The 16,648-nt window shown below is 44.1% G+C and overlaps 1 protein-coding gene across 1 annotated transcript; it reads right to left on the bottom strand.

Moving 5' to 3' along the window:
- Nucleotides 1–2,203: 2,203 nt before the first annotated feature.
- Nucleotides 2,204–13,787, bottom strand: LOC117432948 (intermediate conductance calcium-activated potassium channel protein 4-like). Its single transcript, XM_059016426.1, has 9 exons — nucleotides 13,542–13,787; nucleotides 9,283–9,378; nucleotides 7,804–8,258; nucleotides 6,122–6,257; nucleotides 5,535–5,645; nucleotides 5,030–5,151; nucleotides 4,590–4,659; nucleotides 3,950–4,159; nucleotides 2,204–3,068 (listed from the first exon to the last, which is right to left on the bottom strand). The coding sequence occupies exons 1-8, from the start codon at nucleotides 13,785–13,787 to the stop codon at nucleotides 3,980–3,982; spliced, it is 1,416 nt and encodes a 471-aa protein (XP_058872409.1). The 3' UTR covers nucleotides 2,204–3,068; nucleotides 3,950–3,979.
- Between the last annotated feature and the right edge of the window lie 2,861 nt (nucleotides 13,788–16,648).

Raw genomic sequence — 16,648 nt, 5'->3', positions numbered from 1 at the left:
TGAAAGCAAAATAGAAACACACTTAGAAGAGCTGGTTTGATTTTGCTTTGCAAGGTCTGTAGAATTCTTATTTTAAAATGTCATTGTGGCAGAGCAGGGCTCTGCCCTTAGAAATACTGGCAGGGAAGGAGTTAAATTCTCCTCCCTGCCCAGATTGATTGCTTCAGGTGGGAGCAATCAACTAATTAATTATTCAATTAAGGACTGAGCCACCTGGCATAAAATGAGGCTTCAGCCTCCCATTAGGAGAGAGAGAGTTCTGGAAGGAGAAGAAGAGTGGGTTTGTTTGTGCTGTGTTTTATTAGTTATTGAATCCAGTGAAGGCAACGCCCAGCCTGGAAGCCTTAACTTGTAAGTTTTGTTTTGTGTCTGTTTTGTGTTTTGAAACCTTTTTGTTTGGCCCTCGTGCCTGTTTATTTTGTAGTTTTGTTTATTAAAAAACTTTATTTTTGAACTTTATACTGTCTCTGAGTCTCAAACTCGGTCTTTCCTGTCACAGTCATGTATATAATGAATGTACAGAGTGCCATTAACAACACTACTCCTGTGATATGACAGCTTTACTGAAATGGCCGTGTGGAATCTGTTAAACAAATTGTTTAAAATATACGCAGTCATCATGTTTGTCAACAATCCTGTTCAGTGTATTGATTCATTTGAGTGAGATATGGAATTACGTAACAATAAAGATGAGTGTTACATAGTGCTATAGTACTGTTTTTGTCAGCGTACAATATAACAGTAACAAGACACCACAGCTTCTCTTTGTTTTATTCATTTATTGTATTTTTTACTGGATTTCTGTTGGAATAAAATATCCAGGTTTTACCAGACAGCAGAGAAACAGGCACATCCTCTATCAATGGTGATGAGTTTAATTAAAGCACAGAGGTTTTGATTGAGTGTGGAGGTGCAGGTAACATCCTTTATCAATGGCTACGACTTTAAAGTACATAGGTTTTGATTGAGTTACAGTTTAGAATTTTGAAAGAGATTTATAAATTGAGACAGGGTTTAAGGGATGTCAAAAAGAGTGGAAATAAATAAGTGTGGAAAACAAAATGAGCAACAGCAAAACAAGAAGGGAGAGAATGATGTTCTGCTGATGAGAGGGAAGACATTGTCTGAAATGAATAAAACAAATAGTGCACAGATTTGAAAAGTAGGTCCCTTGATTGTAAGCTTTGTTTGAGTGTCTGTTCTGTATAAAATGGTTTTAACTCATGAAATCAGCACTGTAATAAATGAGTGTCAGTAACGTACACACCCTGTCTGATAACACTAGAACATGTCTAGTTCTCATAATATACAGCCTCCCCTGGACTGGAGGGACCACCCTTCACGTTCTCTTAGGGGGTGAGCAGTTCAGACTCTGTGCCACAAGCTTGCGCTGAACTGGAGGGAAGAAAGCGGATTAAGCGACCTTTGACCAAGAGCCTGTGAACGTGACCACAATGCAATAAAGGACCCGGTCATTGAAAGAGGTTGAAAATGTAGTCGCAGAGTATTACTGATGAACCAACAGGTTGGTTATGTGTATAATGCTGACTAATGTCATACATATGTCTGTCACAAGTTCTATACCAATAAATCATGCAAAATATATCTCTAGGCAAACGTGTTAGACTGTATTGCAATGCATATGGACTATAGTTAGTTTGGTCCAAGTGCTTTCATCGTATTTCAATTTTTTTAAATTTGTGATCAACATTTACTTAGTGCAATTAATCAATCGTTTTGAGCCTAATGCTCTTGCTCTTATTGTATTACTTGTTTTGTAACACTTGAAATGTATTTGCTTACGAGTCGCCCTGGATAAGGGCGTCTGCTAAGAAATAAATAATAATAATGTGTGTGTATAATATATATCAGCCCCATTATTATACATGACTTTATAATCTACACAAACCATCTGACATTAAAATATTAAACACATTTACACAATCGCCTCCACTCAGCCTTGTGTGACTCTATGAAATGTACCTGTTATTGTGTTATATGTGCAGTAAACTGCAAATGAAATGTGCTTATTTTTGGGGTATATCAAACAATGCTTCACAGGAACTTAAACCCACCTTCAATACATCTTTCCTGCATTTCAGTACATGTTTGTTGTCCATCTTTTTCAGAAAAGGTTACAGAGACAAGTTGTAAACTTGCGTTGCCACCTTGACAGGAAACCTCAATCCCACAATGCCTCTGGTTAAAGTTTAAAGTTTATTTATTTATATAGCGCCTTTCACACCAGTGTCCCAAAAGCAATTTACAATACAGTAAAATCAACAACAAGAATGCAGTCAAATTAAACAGAAAAATACAGTACGATTAATAATAAGAAGATTAGCAAGAGAACAGTTACTAAGGAACAATTCAATAATTAAAAGCAACAGAAACACAGTGAAGGAAAAACATAAAAATACCATTAATAAAAAGAGAAGAGTAAAATGACAACATTAATAGATTGAGACACAAAATCAGGATTCAAAAGCTAATCTAAAAAAAATGACACTTTAACCTCAAGCTTAGTGACTCGAGCTTCCCTGATATCAGTTGGCAATCTATGTACTCCACAATCTCGGTGCATTACAGCTAAAAGCTCTTTCGCCCTTTGTTTTAGTCTTTGGAATAGCTAGAAGGCCAGAATCGGCTGACCTCAGAGCACAGATATGTGCACATGACGCTGTTTACAACCATGAGCCGTGCCACAGACCGAGTTCACTGGTTCAGTGGACCCGTGACCGCTAGGTCTAGTGACCTGATCACGAAAACACACAACCAGATGACCTGGTCATAGCGTGGAAATGCACCCCAGATCAACCCTAATTGTTCACGTCACAGTTTGTGTTCTTAAAGAAAAAAGATTTTAAAAAATCATTTGATTTGCTTGTTAAGAGGCACATGGCTTTCCTGAGTTTCCTTACCACAGAGTCCCGTGGCTGTTCACAAGCTGTAGTCTGCCCCCTGGTGTTAGGAGGATAGAACAACAGCTGCTCTGGTCCAACTATTCCTGGTCAACAAGAGTCTTGTTGGACAGACAGGCAGACAGACGGGTGGCTGGTGACAGACACCTGTGCAGAGGAGGAAAGATCATTAATAATATCAGTTTATTAATTCATTAAATCAATCATATCAAATGTGTTAATCCGTTAAAGGTAATTATGAAAATAGCGAGTTAGTCTGTTTATCGATTTTGCTATATCATTTTGCTTTGTTCAGTGTTTCTAGTGATTGAGTATCCTGTTAGACCCTGATTCGCCTTGGATAGAGAGCTACTTGCTGCTTTTTAATTCTCTCTCATGGAGTACTGCATAAAACATGTATTGAAGCACTCGGATTGAGATCTGCTCAGATATCACAGGCTAAGAAAAAGAAAATGAGATGGAAATAAGACTCCCGTTGCACAGCAGTGTGATCCATTCCTGGTTTCACTAGGAGTTTAATAATAAGACACACCTGAGCTTGTTACCTAGACACACTAGGCTGATCAAGCGGGTAGCAGTAAAACCTTGAATGGTAGACACTGCTGTGCAATAGGAGTCTGATTCCCATCCCTGATCTTTCTGTCTAAACATCCCACAGTTACCACCAACATACTGTAGCTTTCTTCACTATAAAATCAGCTACAAACCTCCTTCAATCAAAGTCTATCTACAGGGCTGGGAATCAGACTCCAGTTGCACAGCAGTGTGATCCATTCCTGGTTTCACTACGAGTTTAATAAGATACACCTGAGCTTGTTACCTAGACATACTGCGGCTAATTTAGCTCATAGTAAAACCTGGATTAGGTGAAACTGCTATGGAATAGAAGTTTTATTTTCATCCCTGTTGTTCATGGTGAAATGGGACCCTGAATCCAGATGCTCAGACACCTTGGCACCCAGTTTCCCAGTCCCTGACTCTCCCAGCCCCTCGCCCTCCCAGCCCCAGCCCCAGCCCCAGCCACTCACCCTCCCAGCCCCAGCCCCTCACGCAGGGCTCTACGTGAGGATGTAGTCCTCTGCTCTGTGCTGCACGGCTCTGGAGAGGGGCTGCGATATGTCATGGAAGGCTATTCTCAGCGCATCCATCTTCTGCTCCATGGAGTCGATCCTCTGCTCCAGCTCCTTGTACGAGTTGTTCCAGTTCGCATTGAGATCACACGTTATCCTCTGCAGGTGCTGAGACACACAGAGAGAAACAGACAAACATCATCACCTGCAGCTGCAGAGACACACAGAGAGTGAGAGACACACACATCACCTGCAGCTGCAGAGACACACACACACACACACACACTGACACACACACACACACACACACACACACACACACACACAGCGATAGGGACACACACAGAGACAGATTGAGACACGCACACAGAGACAGGGACACAGGCCACTGCACGGCACACCAGGGGAGACTTGGGGTTTGATACAGCAAAGATGCCTCAAACTAAGTCTCCTGGTCTCCAGGAACCAGGTTTCAAGCCACTGTTCCTGAGAAAGTGGCCTCGTGTTCCCTTGGCTTAACATAGCAAATCACGCCAGTGAGCTCACAAATAATAACCCAGCGACAGACAGTCCAGCGGAGAGCTGATCCAGCACGTACCTTTAAGAGGTCCACCACTTTATTACCATGATCTATCTTCTTCCTCTGCTTGAGCCTAGCGTTCCGAAATCTGGCAAAGGAAAAGTAAGAAGAGTTTTAGACTCGCTTGATGACATTAAATCTCCTCCTACACGTTTAAATCTTAGGATTATACCAATCAGATCTCTCCATACGATGCACACTGCAACAATGAAGTGGATGAGAGTGCTGTGCATGAGCGCAACATTCCCGTGTATATGGACATGAATAAATATTAGATACATGACCTCACACTGCACGCATCCTGCTCTACACACTACTGATGACCTGTGCATATCTTTGCCAGTGGTTAAGAAAAAATAAATATAATCTGATAATTCCCCAAATAATTCAACATGTTCTCAAAATCTCAGTACTCAGGTACGTGTGCATGCTTGTGTTTGTCGCTTGGTCTCACTCACACTTGGATGGCCTTCAGCAGTCGTCTCTGGTCCCTCCTGTGTTCTCCGCTGTGTCTCCTGCCTCTGCTGCTCCTGTGAAGCAGCCAGCACTCCCTCAAGACGTTGGCCGCCGCGTTGCGTATCTGCACACAGAGACCAACCACAATCAGCACTTGCTCTCACAACAGGGTTCAAGGAGGTCCCAGAGCACAGCCCCCCTGCTACACCAGGTAGACTGCCCCCCCCCCCCACACACCAGTTTGCCAGACTGGCTAATCTGACAGTACCTCAGTATCATGCTGATTTGAACTCGGCTCTCACCAAGATAAGCACCAACTAAAGCTTAGCTCTACAGTAAACTAATGTGATCCATCTGCGTCTCCATCCATTTGCATTACCTTCCATATGATGATGTAGATATCCTTCTGATGGTGTTGATGGCTGAAGTGTAATGCTGGCTCCAGGGAACACCTTATTTTGACTCCCCAGCACATCAGCACACACAATGGCTGTGATGCTGCCCTACCTTCTTGGTGTCCTTTGTGTCCATCATGAACTGGTGCACGTGCTTCTCAGCCTTGTTGAGCACCAGTTTATTTGAGACGACAGCAACCAGCATGGCGGTGCATCCCACTCCCTACAGACAGCATAGGACAGATGGTTCAACATAATGTACACATAGAAACAGCACGTTGCAATGACTCGCATCCCAGCGCATCGAAGAGAATGGAGAGGTGAGGGCTGGATGCGAACCGTACGGTTCAAAGAGGAACGCCTCACCATTCAACTGAAGAGCCAGCTCTGTAGTGGAGAGGTCAGTGTTATTAACTCAACTGAAGAACCAGCTCTGTAGTGGAGAGGTCAGTGTTATTAACTGAAGAGCCCGCTCTGTAGTGGAGAGGTCAGTGTTATTAACTCAACTGAAGAGCCAGCTCTGTAGTGGAGAGGTCAGTGTTATTAACTGAAGAGCCCGCTCTGTAGTGGAGAGGTCAGTGTTATTAACTGAAGAGCCCGCTCTGTAGTGGAGAGGTCAGTGTTATTAACTGAAGAGCCCGCTCTGTAGTGGAGAGGTCAGTGTTATTAACTGAAGAGCCCGCTCTGTAGTGTTCCTACCATGACTCCGGTGAGCAGGCAGACTGTCTTCCCACAGGTGGTCTTGGGGGTGAGGTCTCCATATCCGATCGTCAAGAAGGTGATGGCGACAAGCCACACCGTATCTTCCATGCTGCCCACAGCACCTTCACTCTGCCTGCAGGGGCACAGTGCTCATCAGACTGGAGCCTCAGCCCACTGAACTGAATGGAGAGGCAAGGGCTGACCATTCAACTGAAGAGCAGGCTCCGTAGTGGAGAGACAAGGCCAGTGTAAGTATTGTTTTACCTCTCTGTGATCTACAATGCTTCCCTATGCTTTACCAGACCTCTCTGTGCTTTACAATGCTTCCCTATGCTTTACCAGACCTCTCTGTGCTTTACAATGCTTCCCTATGCTTTACCAGACCTCTCTGTGCTTTACAATGCTTCCCTATGCTTTACCAGACCTCTCTGTGCTTTACAATGCTTCCCTATGCTTTACCAGACCTCTCTGTGCTTTACAATGCTTCCCTATGCTTTACCATACCATACCATAAGGGCAGCAGTGTGGAGAAGTGGTTAGGGCTCTGGGCTCTTGACCGGAGGGTCGTGGGTTCAATCCCAGGTGGGGGACACTGCTACTGTATCCTTGATCAAGGTACTTTACCTAGATTGCTCCAGTAAAAACCCAACTGCATAAATGGGGAATTGTATGTAAAAATAATGTGATATCTTGTAACAATTGTAAGTCGCCCTGGATAAGGCCTTCTGCTAAGAAATAAATACCTCTCTGTGCTTCACAATACTTCCCTATGCTTTACCAGACCTCTCTGTGCTTTACAATGCTTCCCTATGCTTTACCAGACCTCTCTGTGCTTTACAATGCTTCCCCATGCTTTACCAGACCTCTCTGTGCTTCACAATGCTTCCCTATGCTTTACCAGACCTCTCTGTGCTTTACAATGCTTCCCCATGCTTTAGCATACCTCTCTGTGCTTTACAATGCTTCCCTATGCTTTACCAGACCTCTCTGTGCTTCACAATACTTCCCCATGCTTTAGCATACCTCTCTGTGCTTTACAATGCTTCCCTATGTTTTACCAGACCTCTCTGTGCTTCACAATACTTCCCTATGCTTTACCAGACCTCTCTGTGCTTTACAATGCTTCCCTGTGCTTTACCAGACCTCTCTGTGCTTACAATGCTTCCCTGTGCTTTACCAGACCTCTCTGTGCTTTACAATGCTTCCCTATGCTTTACCAGACCTCTCTTTGCTTACAATGCTTCCCTGTGCTTTACCAGACCTCTCTGTGCTTCACAATGCTTCCCTATGCTTTACCAGACCTCTCTGCACTTCACAATACTTCCCCATGCTTTAGCATACCTCTCTGTGCTTTACAATGCTTCCCTATGCTTTACCAGACCTCTCTGTGCTTCACAATACTTCCCTATGCTTTACCAGACCTCTCTGTGCTTTACAATGCTTCCCCATGCTTTAGCATACCTCTCTGTGCTTTACAAAGCTTCCCTATGCTTTACCAGACCCCTCTGTGCTTTACAGTGCTTGCCTATGCTTTACCAGACCTCTCTGTGCTTTACAATGATTCCCTATGCTTTACCAGACCTCTCTGTGCTTCCCCATGTTTTCACTGTTTTATATTCTGTGAGGAACCCATTCTAAGGTGCTCTCTCAGCAGACAGGCACTTCAGCTGCTCACTGACCTCTCGCAGAGAGTGAGGATCCAGGAGGCGGTGAGCCAGAGGAAGACGATGAAGGCGAGCAGCGTGAGGCCGGGCTGGGTGTTCATCAGCAGCTTGAGCACGAAGAGGAAGTGGAAGTTGATGTTGTTGAGGGAGCCGATGCTCCTGTAAGAGGCACTCTGGTGGATCTTGCTGTAAAGCAGCAGGGAGCGAGGCACCAGGTACAGCCGCAGGAACATCATGGAGCTGAGCAGCAGCTCCCAGACCGGCAGGGAGCAGGCGGGAGCAGGGGGGAGCGTGGAGTTCCAGCCCCTCCTCCTCAACCCCTCCCCATCCCCCACCTCTCCGCTCCCCGGGAGCCAGGCCAGTGGGACGGGGTGCAGGGCACACACTACCAGCTCGAGGGAGATGGAGAAGACGCGGCGGGCAGTGAGGGCGGTGCGCCAGTCCTCCACGGAATGATCGATCATGAACACCTGTGTGGAGAGACAGACAGACAGACAGACAACAAGGGGTCACATCAGGAGGGGACAGAAGGACTTCTATCCCACTTTTGTTTCCTTTAGTAATAGCACTGCCTTTGTAACAGGGCAGAGGAAGCAATCTGGCAACCCTGCACACCGCTAGCGAGCATCTTAAACAGCGTCTTGCATAAAGAGCTTGTTCAGGGTGAAACACGAGCCTCAGAAACTCCATACGCACTGTGGAGCTACCAGATACCTGTCGAAGCTTGGCTGAAGAACACAACATGAGGCAATCACCAGCCTGCCCTTCGGCACACCTCTCATCAGCACTGGCTGCATTATCATGCCATTATTATTCAGTCATTTAACAGACACTTTTATCCAAAGCGACTTACAGACTTGGGGGTGAACTATGCATCATCAACAACTGCTGCTGCAGAGTCACTTAAAGGAGTGCTGACCATCTTTAAAATGCATTCTCTCACCTCTTATTAGCTTTATTAACAGTATCACTGGTCCCTCCCTTTAAAGGAGTGCTGACCATCTTTAAAATCGACTCTCTTACCCTAATTAGTACTTTCTACATCTCAATTTAAAGTAAGCACTAGCCGATGCTTTGGAACCCCCTTTCATACCTCTTATAGCACTAGCTATATTATTAATTATTATTAATTGTGAATTATTCATTTAGTAGATGCTTTTATCCAAAGTGACTTAGAAACTAGGGGGTGAACTATGCATCACAACTGCTGCTGCAGAGTCAGTTAAAATATAACCTCAGTTTTACGTCTCATTTGAAGGATGGTTCCCCCTTTACCATACCTCTCTGTGCTTTACAATGCTTCCCTATGCTTTACCAGACCTCTCTGTGCTTTACAATGCTTCCCTATGCTTTACCAGACCTCTCTGTGCTTTACAATGCTTCCCTATGCTTTACCAGACCTCTCTGTGCTTTACAATGCTTTCTCTGTGCTTTATTACACTTTGCAGTGCTTTTACTATGGGAAAGTCTCATAAGGGTTGAAAGGCTACTCACCCGGATGTCTTTGTAGTGGAACGCCACCAGCAGCCCCAGCAGACACACAGTGGACAGGCTGATCAGCAATCTGATAATGAAGACAGAGACCGAATCCTGCAACACAAGAGCAGACCCACACAATCACATCCCTTTACACCCGGTCCTGCTGAGACAGTGAACCTGCAGCCAGTACCACACAGAGACAGCACTGAGCCTCCACAGCCCCTGCACTGAGCCGCACTGTCAGTGAACCTGCAGCCAGTACCACACAGAGACAGCACTGAGCCTCCACAGCCCCTGCACTGAGCTGCACTGTCAGTGAACCTGCAGCCAGTACCACACACAGACAGCACTGAGCCTCCACAGCCCCTGCACTGAGCTGCACTGTCAGTGAACCTGCAGCCAGTACCACACAGAGACAGCACTGAGCCTCCACAGCCCCTGTACTGAGCTGCACTGTCAGTGAACCTGCAGCCACTACCACACAGAGACAGCACTGAGCCTCCACAGCCCCTGCACTGAGCTGCACTGTCAGTGAACCTGCAGCCAGTACCACACAGAGACAGCACTGAGCCTCCACAGCCCCTGCACTGAGCCACACTGTCAGGGCAGCGGCGTCCACATCAGGGATGTACAATAAATCACGGTCCTCGAGGGTCATTCATTCCACTCTGGGTTTGTTTAACAGGTAAAATGAACGACTTCAGGATCTGGATGGAGGTTTAAAGCACAAGAAGAATAGAATTTATAAATAAGAACACGCAGATGTGTTTATACCTTCAGAGAGACATGCGTTTGGTTCACTGCTACTGAAGTTAATGCTGAGACTGGTGACACCGATGCTACTGCTGGGACTGGTTAGACTGGTGCTGACACTGCTGGGACTGGTTAGACTGGTGCTGATACTGCTGGGACTGGTTAGACTGGTGCTGACACTGCTGGGACTGGTTAGACTGGTGCTGTCACTGCTGGGACTGGTTAGACTGGTGCTGACACTGCTGGGACTGGGAAGACTGGTGCTGACACTGCTGGGACTGGGAAGACTGGTGGTGCTGCTGTGAATTTTTCAAAAACACAGTTCTTATGAGGGTGTGATACTCGAGGGTACAGTAGGTGTCGCTGTGACAGTAAGTAGCAGATCCTCAGTGCGAGCTATGAATGAAACAAACACAAGTCCACAGTATCAGCAGCTCAAATGAAGTGAAACTCCTTGGCTGCTGTGGCCTGTTTTGTAAGCGTCAGCATATCCCTTCTCTGTGGTTAACAAAACAACCGTCAATGGTCTTTAAAAAAAAAAAAAGCTTTTGTAAGCTGATGGAAATATTACCAGTAAAACATTCACTATAATGATCTTTTTAAGTCATCTCGTATTTGCGTTACTGTTGGTACACCTGATTCAGGGAAAGCACACAATATGGTATCGTACTGAACTACTCCTGTGTACGAAACTTCACTTTGCAAGCAATGATAGCGCAAACAGACAGAACCACGGCCACGACAGATATCGCATCATTCCACCATCCACCAAAATGCGCGATGTGTGCAAAGCTTAGAATCGAGTATGCTAATTGTATTGGCGACTAAAATGATGAAATTCAGGCTGACGACACATGCAGTTAAAATGTGTCCTGTCTTATCACATGAAGTGCGCGGATATTCCTTCTCCAGGCGATCATTATTAATGTTAATATCAGCGTTCTGTTGTGACGCATGCAAATCGTTGCGTCTCTGTATCGCTCTTGTGAGCTCACCTGTAACTCGAGACCCGGGAGGATCTGCCACTTCTCCCGCTTACTGCGAGTATTAGCCCATTACAAATGTACTGAATGGAACATTTCTGTATTTTTTATATTCTTATTTGTAAGGTGTTTTTTTTATTTATTTAATTCACTTGAAAGACAAAGCGCACAGTTTTTTTCTTCTTGTGCTTCAGTTTTGTTTGCTACAATGTGCTTTGTTTTTGCAATGATGAGACGCAATGTTTGGCTCTGCTAACACAGACACATACCAGAATACAGAACTAATTAAAACGGTATGTTTTTGACAGGGAAAGGACTCGTGCGATTTCTCTCTCTCTCATATATATATATATATATATATATATATATATATATATATATATATATATATATATATATATATATATATATATATGCGTTACAGATTGGTTTCTTCGTTTCATCTTTGAGCATGTACAGTACCGAACCGTCCACTAAAAAATATACGGGACTACCGTCTGCTTCAGAGGCCGGTTGCACTAACAAGAACAAAATATGGTATCAGATTCACTGGAGTCGTATCATAAGGTGTTGTATTGAGCGGATCTGGGTCAGACTCCACTGACCCCTAATCTTGATTCTGGAGCTGCACGCGGCGTAACTCGGGAAACTGACCAATGAGAAGCTAATAGGTCTGCGTAGCGAAGTTTCAATACCCCGGCTGTAAAATTTCTATACAGCCTGATATCACAGTAATGTTACAAACTTAAGAAATGGCAAAAAAATAAAAATAAATAAATAATATAAAAACATGTCGATTATGCTAGTCCTAAAAATGAAAGTGGTCACATTATTTTTTTTTAAAAAATCTTTAGATATATTTTTGTACTTTTTTCCCCGTATTTTTCAAAAATGTCCCTAGCCGATTTTTACCGAGGCAGGCGCCTCGGCTGCTTCAATGTACGCTAAGCCCCTGTCAACATCACTGAAATAACTACCTCCAACTACAAAAATACAGCACCTGTAGAACTCCTCTGTTCTTCCCCTGGGACACTTATCACCCTTCCTTAAATACACTTTATTTGCTCTTATCTGCCCCCTATTTTACTGCATTTAATCCTTTACTTCAGAGTACTGTAACCTGCCAAGTGTCTAATCTGTAGTATTTTGTATGTAATCATATCCTGATCTAACTATCACTGTTATCGGCTGTATTATTGAATTGTATTTTGTCACACTTGCTTGAACCAGAGTCATTGTATTTATCTTGCTCTTATTGTATTATTACTTGTACTGTAACACTTGAAATGTATTTGCTTACGATTGTAAGTCGCCCTGGATAAGGGCGTCTGCTAAGAAATAAATAATAATAATAATAATAATACCCCCTTTGTCCTGAGGGCATCAGATGAGGGCATTTGACAAGCACTTCCACCTTTCACTTCCAGAGCTGGGCAACTCTACGAAATCAAGCCTTCCTGACCATAACACAACCCAACCCTAACCTTAAGCAACCCCTGCCCTAAAACCTAACCCTAAACCAAACCATTAAGAATCACCTGATGACCTCAGGACATTTTCTAGGGCACTGGTACTCAACTCTGGCCCTCGAGATCTATTCCAGTCCTGGTTTTTATTCCAACCAGGTGCTAAATTAGTTAATTGCCTCTTAGCAGCTTCAATTAACTACATTAAAACTTGCTTGGAGCAAAAACCTGGACTGGATTAGGTCTCGAGGGCCAGAGTTGAGTACCACTGTTCTAGGGGATAGTCCTGTGTGCTGCCCACGGGACAGTCGGACAGTCGCATGACGATACAAACACGTCATTGAAATGACGTCACTGCAATGGGATTGATTTTGTCTTTGAAACATTTTGAACACAAGGTGTATTTTTTATTTATTTAGACTTGACTTTTGCGGTTAACATAATTCGAGTAAGTTATCGCCATTCCATTTCCAATTCCTTTTGAAAATCAATTCCCAATTCCTTTGAAGGAATTTGAATTTATATTTTAGAGACATCATAATTGTTGTGATTGTTCAACTGCTTTCATTTGAAGCCAGTTTAATTGACTCACAAACAGGAGTGACTTCAATGTAAGTAATGTGTTGTCCCTGTGAGAAGCTCATTTTAACAGAATGCTGCTCATTGCAAGTTTGATCAGTGATGTGTTGGAATCGATGAAAAGTGAATGAAATGGAATTGAAATTCAACCCAACCCTGATAGTAATACTAAAAGAAACTTAATAAATGTGATGACAAATACCTCGAGGCATTTTCAAGTTCCTCTATAGCGTATCTAAAGTCAGCAACGTTGGGCGTTTGATAGTTATGGGTGAGATTTAACAAAAGAAAAAAAAATTAAATTTTGTAATCAATTTTCTTCTAAAACTTACTATCGTTGAGGAAGTAAAAGGTTTTAAAATGACAGTTACAGTTACTGAAGTATGTTACAGAATTCTGAAGGCGCGTTTGCAGCTGCTTAATTTAGAAAAACTATTTTTTTTAAATGCACAGTTTTTTTTTTTTTTATTTGAAGTATTTCGAAGCAGCCTACCTTGCCGCAGACGAACCAGCAAAGTTCGGTTTGCAGAATCATCAGAACAATCCCGGAGAGGGCAATGCCGAGCGCCCAGCCGCACAGCCTGCGCTTCTCCTCTGAAAGAATGGTCCTGTCTCTCAGTTTGAAGAGGTTCGGTGAGCCGGGAGCCGGCATGGTGATTTCATCAGATACCTCATCGTTCCCATTCCCCGTGCTCGAGTTCACAAGAGAGGTGCGAGAACGTGTCGTCATCAGTTCCATGGTGACAGTCGAGTCTTCTCCTCCTCGTTCTAATTCTCCCTTTTTCTCTACAACCGAGCTGGTGTCGCATCTGGGAATACTAGAGGGTGAGTGTGTGTGAGAGTGACATCTGAGGTATCAATCTGTAGAGTGTGGTGATAGCGATGTGACGGCGTCTTAAACAGCAGCACATGCACACACCCACACACAGAGACACACACTCACACAGAGACACACACACAGACACACACTCACACACAGAGACACACACTCACACACACAGACACACACTCACACACACAGGCACACACTCACACACAGAGACACACAGACACACCCACACAAACAGAGACACACACTCACACACACTTACAAATGAATGCTGGCAGCAGTCCAGTATTAAGACGGTATGGCAGTACAGGGAGCACGCGTTGCTGTGTTCTCTTGTATTTCAGATATAGTTGCTCTGTCGTGCATTCCTAATATGAGCAGGCTATGAATGGAAAATGCCTGTCAGTGTTATTTTATTATTATTATTATTATTTAGTTATCTGACAGACACTTTTATCCAAAGCGACTTACAGTGTTTTTCAAAGATTAAAATGCAATGTACTATATATATAGTTCATCAGAAGTTCCTCATGCCTGGTGTTAAACATGGTGCAGGTAGTGGGATGGCATGGGCTTGCTTTTCTTGTTTGGATGAAGAGTTCATCAGAAGCTCCTCATGTCCAGTGTTAAACATGGTGCAGGTAGTGGGATGGCATGGGCTTGCTTTTCTTGTTTGGATGAAGAGTTCATCAGAAGTTCCTCATGCCTGGTGTTAAACATGGTGCAGGTAGTGGGATGGCATGGGCTTGCTTTTCTTGTTTGGATGAAGAGTTCATCAGAAGTTCCTCATGTCTGGTGTTAAACATGGTGCAGGTAGTGGGATGGCATGGGCTTGCTTTTCTTGTTTGGATAAAGAGTTCATCAGAAGTTCCTCATGTCCGGTGTTAAACATGGTGCAGGTAGTGGGGTGGCATGGGCTTGCTTTTCTTGTTTGGATGAAGAGTTCATCAGAAGTTCCTCATGCCTGGTGTTAAACATGGTGCAGGTAGTGGGATGGCATGGGCTTGCTTTTCTTGTTTGGATGAAGAGTTCATCAGAAGTTCCTCATGCCTGGTGTTAAACATGGTGCAGGTAGTGGGATGGCATGGGCTTGCTTTTCTTGTTTGGATGAAGAGTTTATCAGAAGTTCCTCATGCCTGGTGTTAAACATGGTGCAGGTAGTGGGATGGCATGGGCTTGCTTTTCTTGTTTGGATGAAGAGTTTATCAGAAGTTCCTCATGCCTGGTGTTAAACATGGTGCAGGTAGTGGGGTGGCATGGGCTTGCTTTTCTTGTTTGGATGAAGAGTTCATCAGAAGCTCCTCATGTCCAGTGTTAAACATGGTGCAGGTAGTGGGATGGCATGGGCTTGCTTTTCTTGTTTGGATGAAGAGTTTATCAGAAGTTCCTCATGCCTGGTGTTAAACATGGTGCAGGTAGTGGGATGGCATGGGCTTGCTTTTCTTGTTTGGATGAAGAGTTCATCAGAAGTTCCTCATGCCTGGTGTTAAACATGGTGCAGGTAGTGGGATGGCATGGGCTTGCTTTTCTTGTTTGGATGAAGAGTTTATCAGAAGTTCCTCATGTCTGGTGTTAAACATGGTGCAGGTAGTGGGATGGCATGGGCTTGCTTTTCTTGTTTGGATGAAGAGTTTATCAGAAGTTCCTCATGCCTGGTGTTAAACATGGTGCAGGTAGTGGGGTGGCATGGGCTTGCTTTTCTTGTTTGGATGAAGAGTTCATCAGAAGCTCCTCATGTCCAGTGTTAAACATGGTGCAGGTAGTGGGATGGCATGGGCTTGCTTTTCTTGTTTGGATGAAGAGTTTATCAGAAGTTCCTCATGCCTGGTGTTAAACATGGTGCAGGTAGTGGGATGGCATGGGCTTGCTTTTCTTGTTTGGATGAAGAGTTTATCAGAAGTTCCTCATGCCTGGTGTTAAACATGGTGCAGGTAGTGGGATGGCATGGGCTTGCTTTTCTTGTTTGGATGAAGAGTTTATCAGAAGTTCCTCATGCCTGGTGTTAAACATGGTGCAGGTAGTGGGATGGCATGGGCTTGCTTTTCTTGTTTGGATGAAGAGTTCATCAGAAGTTCCTCATGCCTGGTGTTAAACATGGTGCAGGTAGTGGGATGGCATGGGCTTGCTTTTCTTGTTTGGATGAAGAGTTTATCAGAAGTTCCTCATGCCTGGTGTTAAACATGGTGCAGGTAGTGGGATGGCATGGGCTTGCTTTTCTTGTTTGGATGAAGAGTTTATCAGAAGTTCCTCATGCCTGGTGTTAAACATGGTACAGGTAGTGGGATGGCATGGGCTTGCTTTTCTTGTTTGGATGAAGAGTTTATCAGAAGTTCCTCATGCCTGGTGTTAAACATGGTGCAGGTAGTGGGGTGGCATGGGCTTGCTTTTCTTGTTTGGATGAAGAGTTTATCAGAAGTTCCTCATGCCTGGTGTTAAACATGGTGCAGGTAGTGGGATGGCATGGGCTTGCTTTTCTTGTTTGGATGAAGAGTTTATCAGAAGTTCCTCATGTCTGGTGTTAAACATGGTGCAGGTAGTGGGATGGCATGGGCTTGCTTTTCTTGTTTGGATGAAGAGTTTATCAGAAGTTCCTCATGCCTGGTGTTAAACATGGTGCAGGTAGTGGGGTGGCATGGGCTTGCTTTTCTTGTTTGGATGAAGAGTTCATCAGAAGCTCCTCATGTCCAGTGTTAAACATGGTGCAGGTAGTGGGATGGCATGGGCTTGCTTTTCTTGTTTGGATGAAGAGTTTATCAGAAGTTCCTCATGCC

The sequence above is a fragment of the Acipenser ruthenus genome, chromosome 53 (assembly GCF_902713425.1).
Source record: "Acipenser ruthenus chromosome 53, fAciRut3.2 maternal haplotype, whole genome shotgun sequence".
In the NCBI taxonomy this organism is placed as follows: Eukaryota; Metazoa; Chordata; class Actinopteri; order Acipenseriformes; family Acipenseridae; genus Acipenser; species Acipenser ruthenus.
This window is presented reverse-complemented; position numbering and strand designations above follow the sequence as displayed.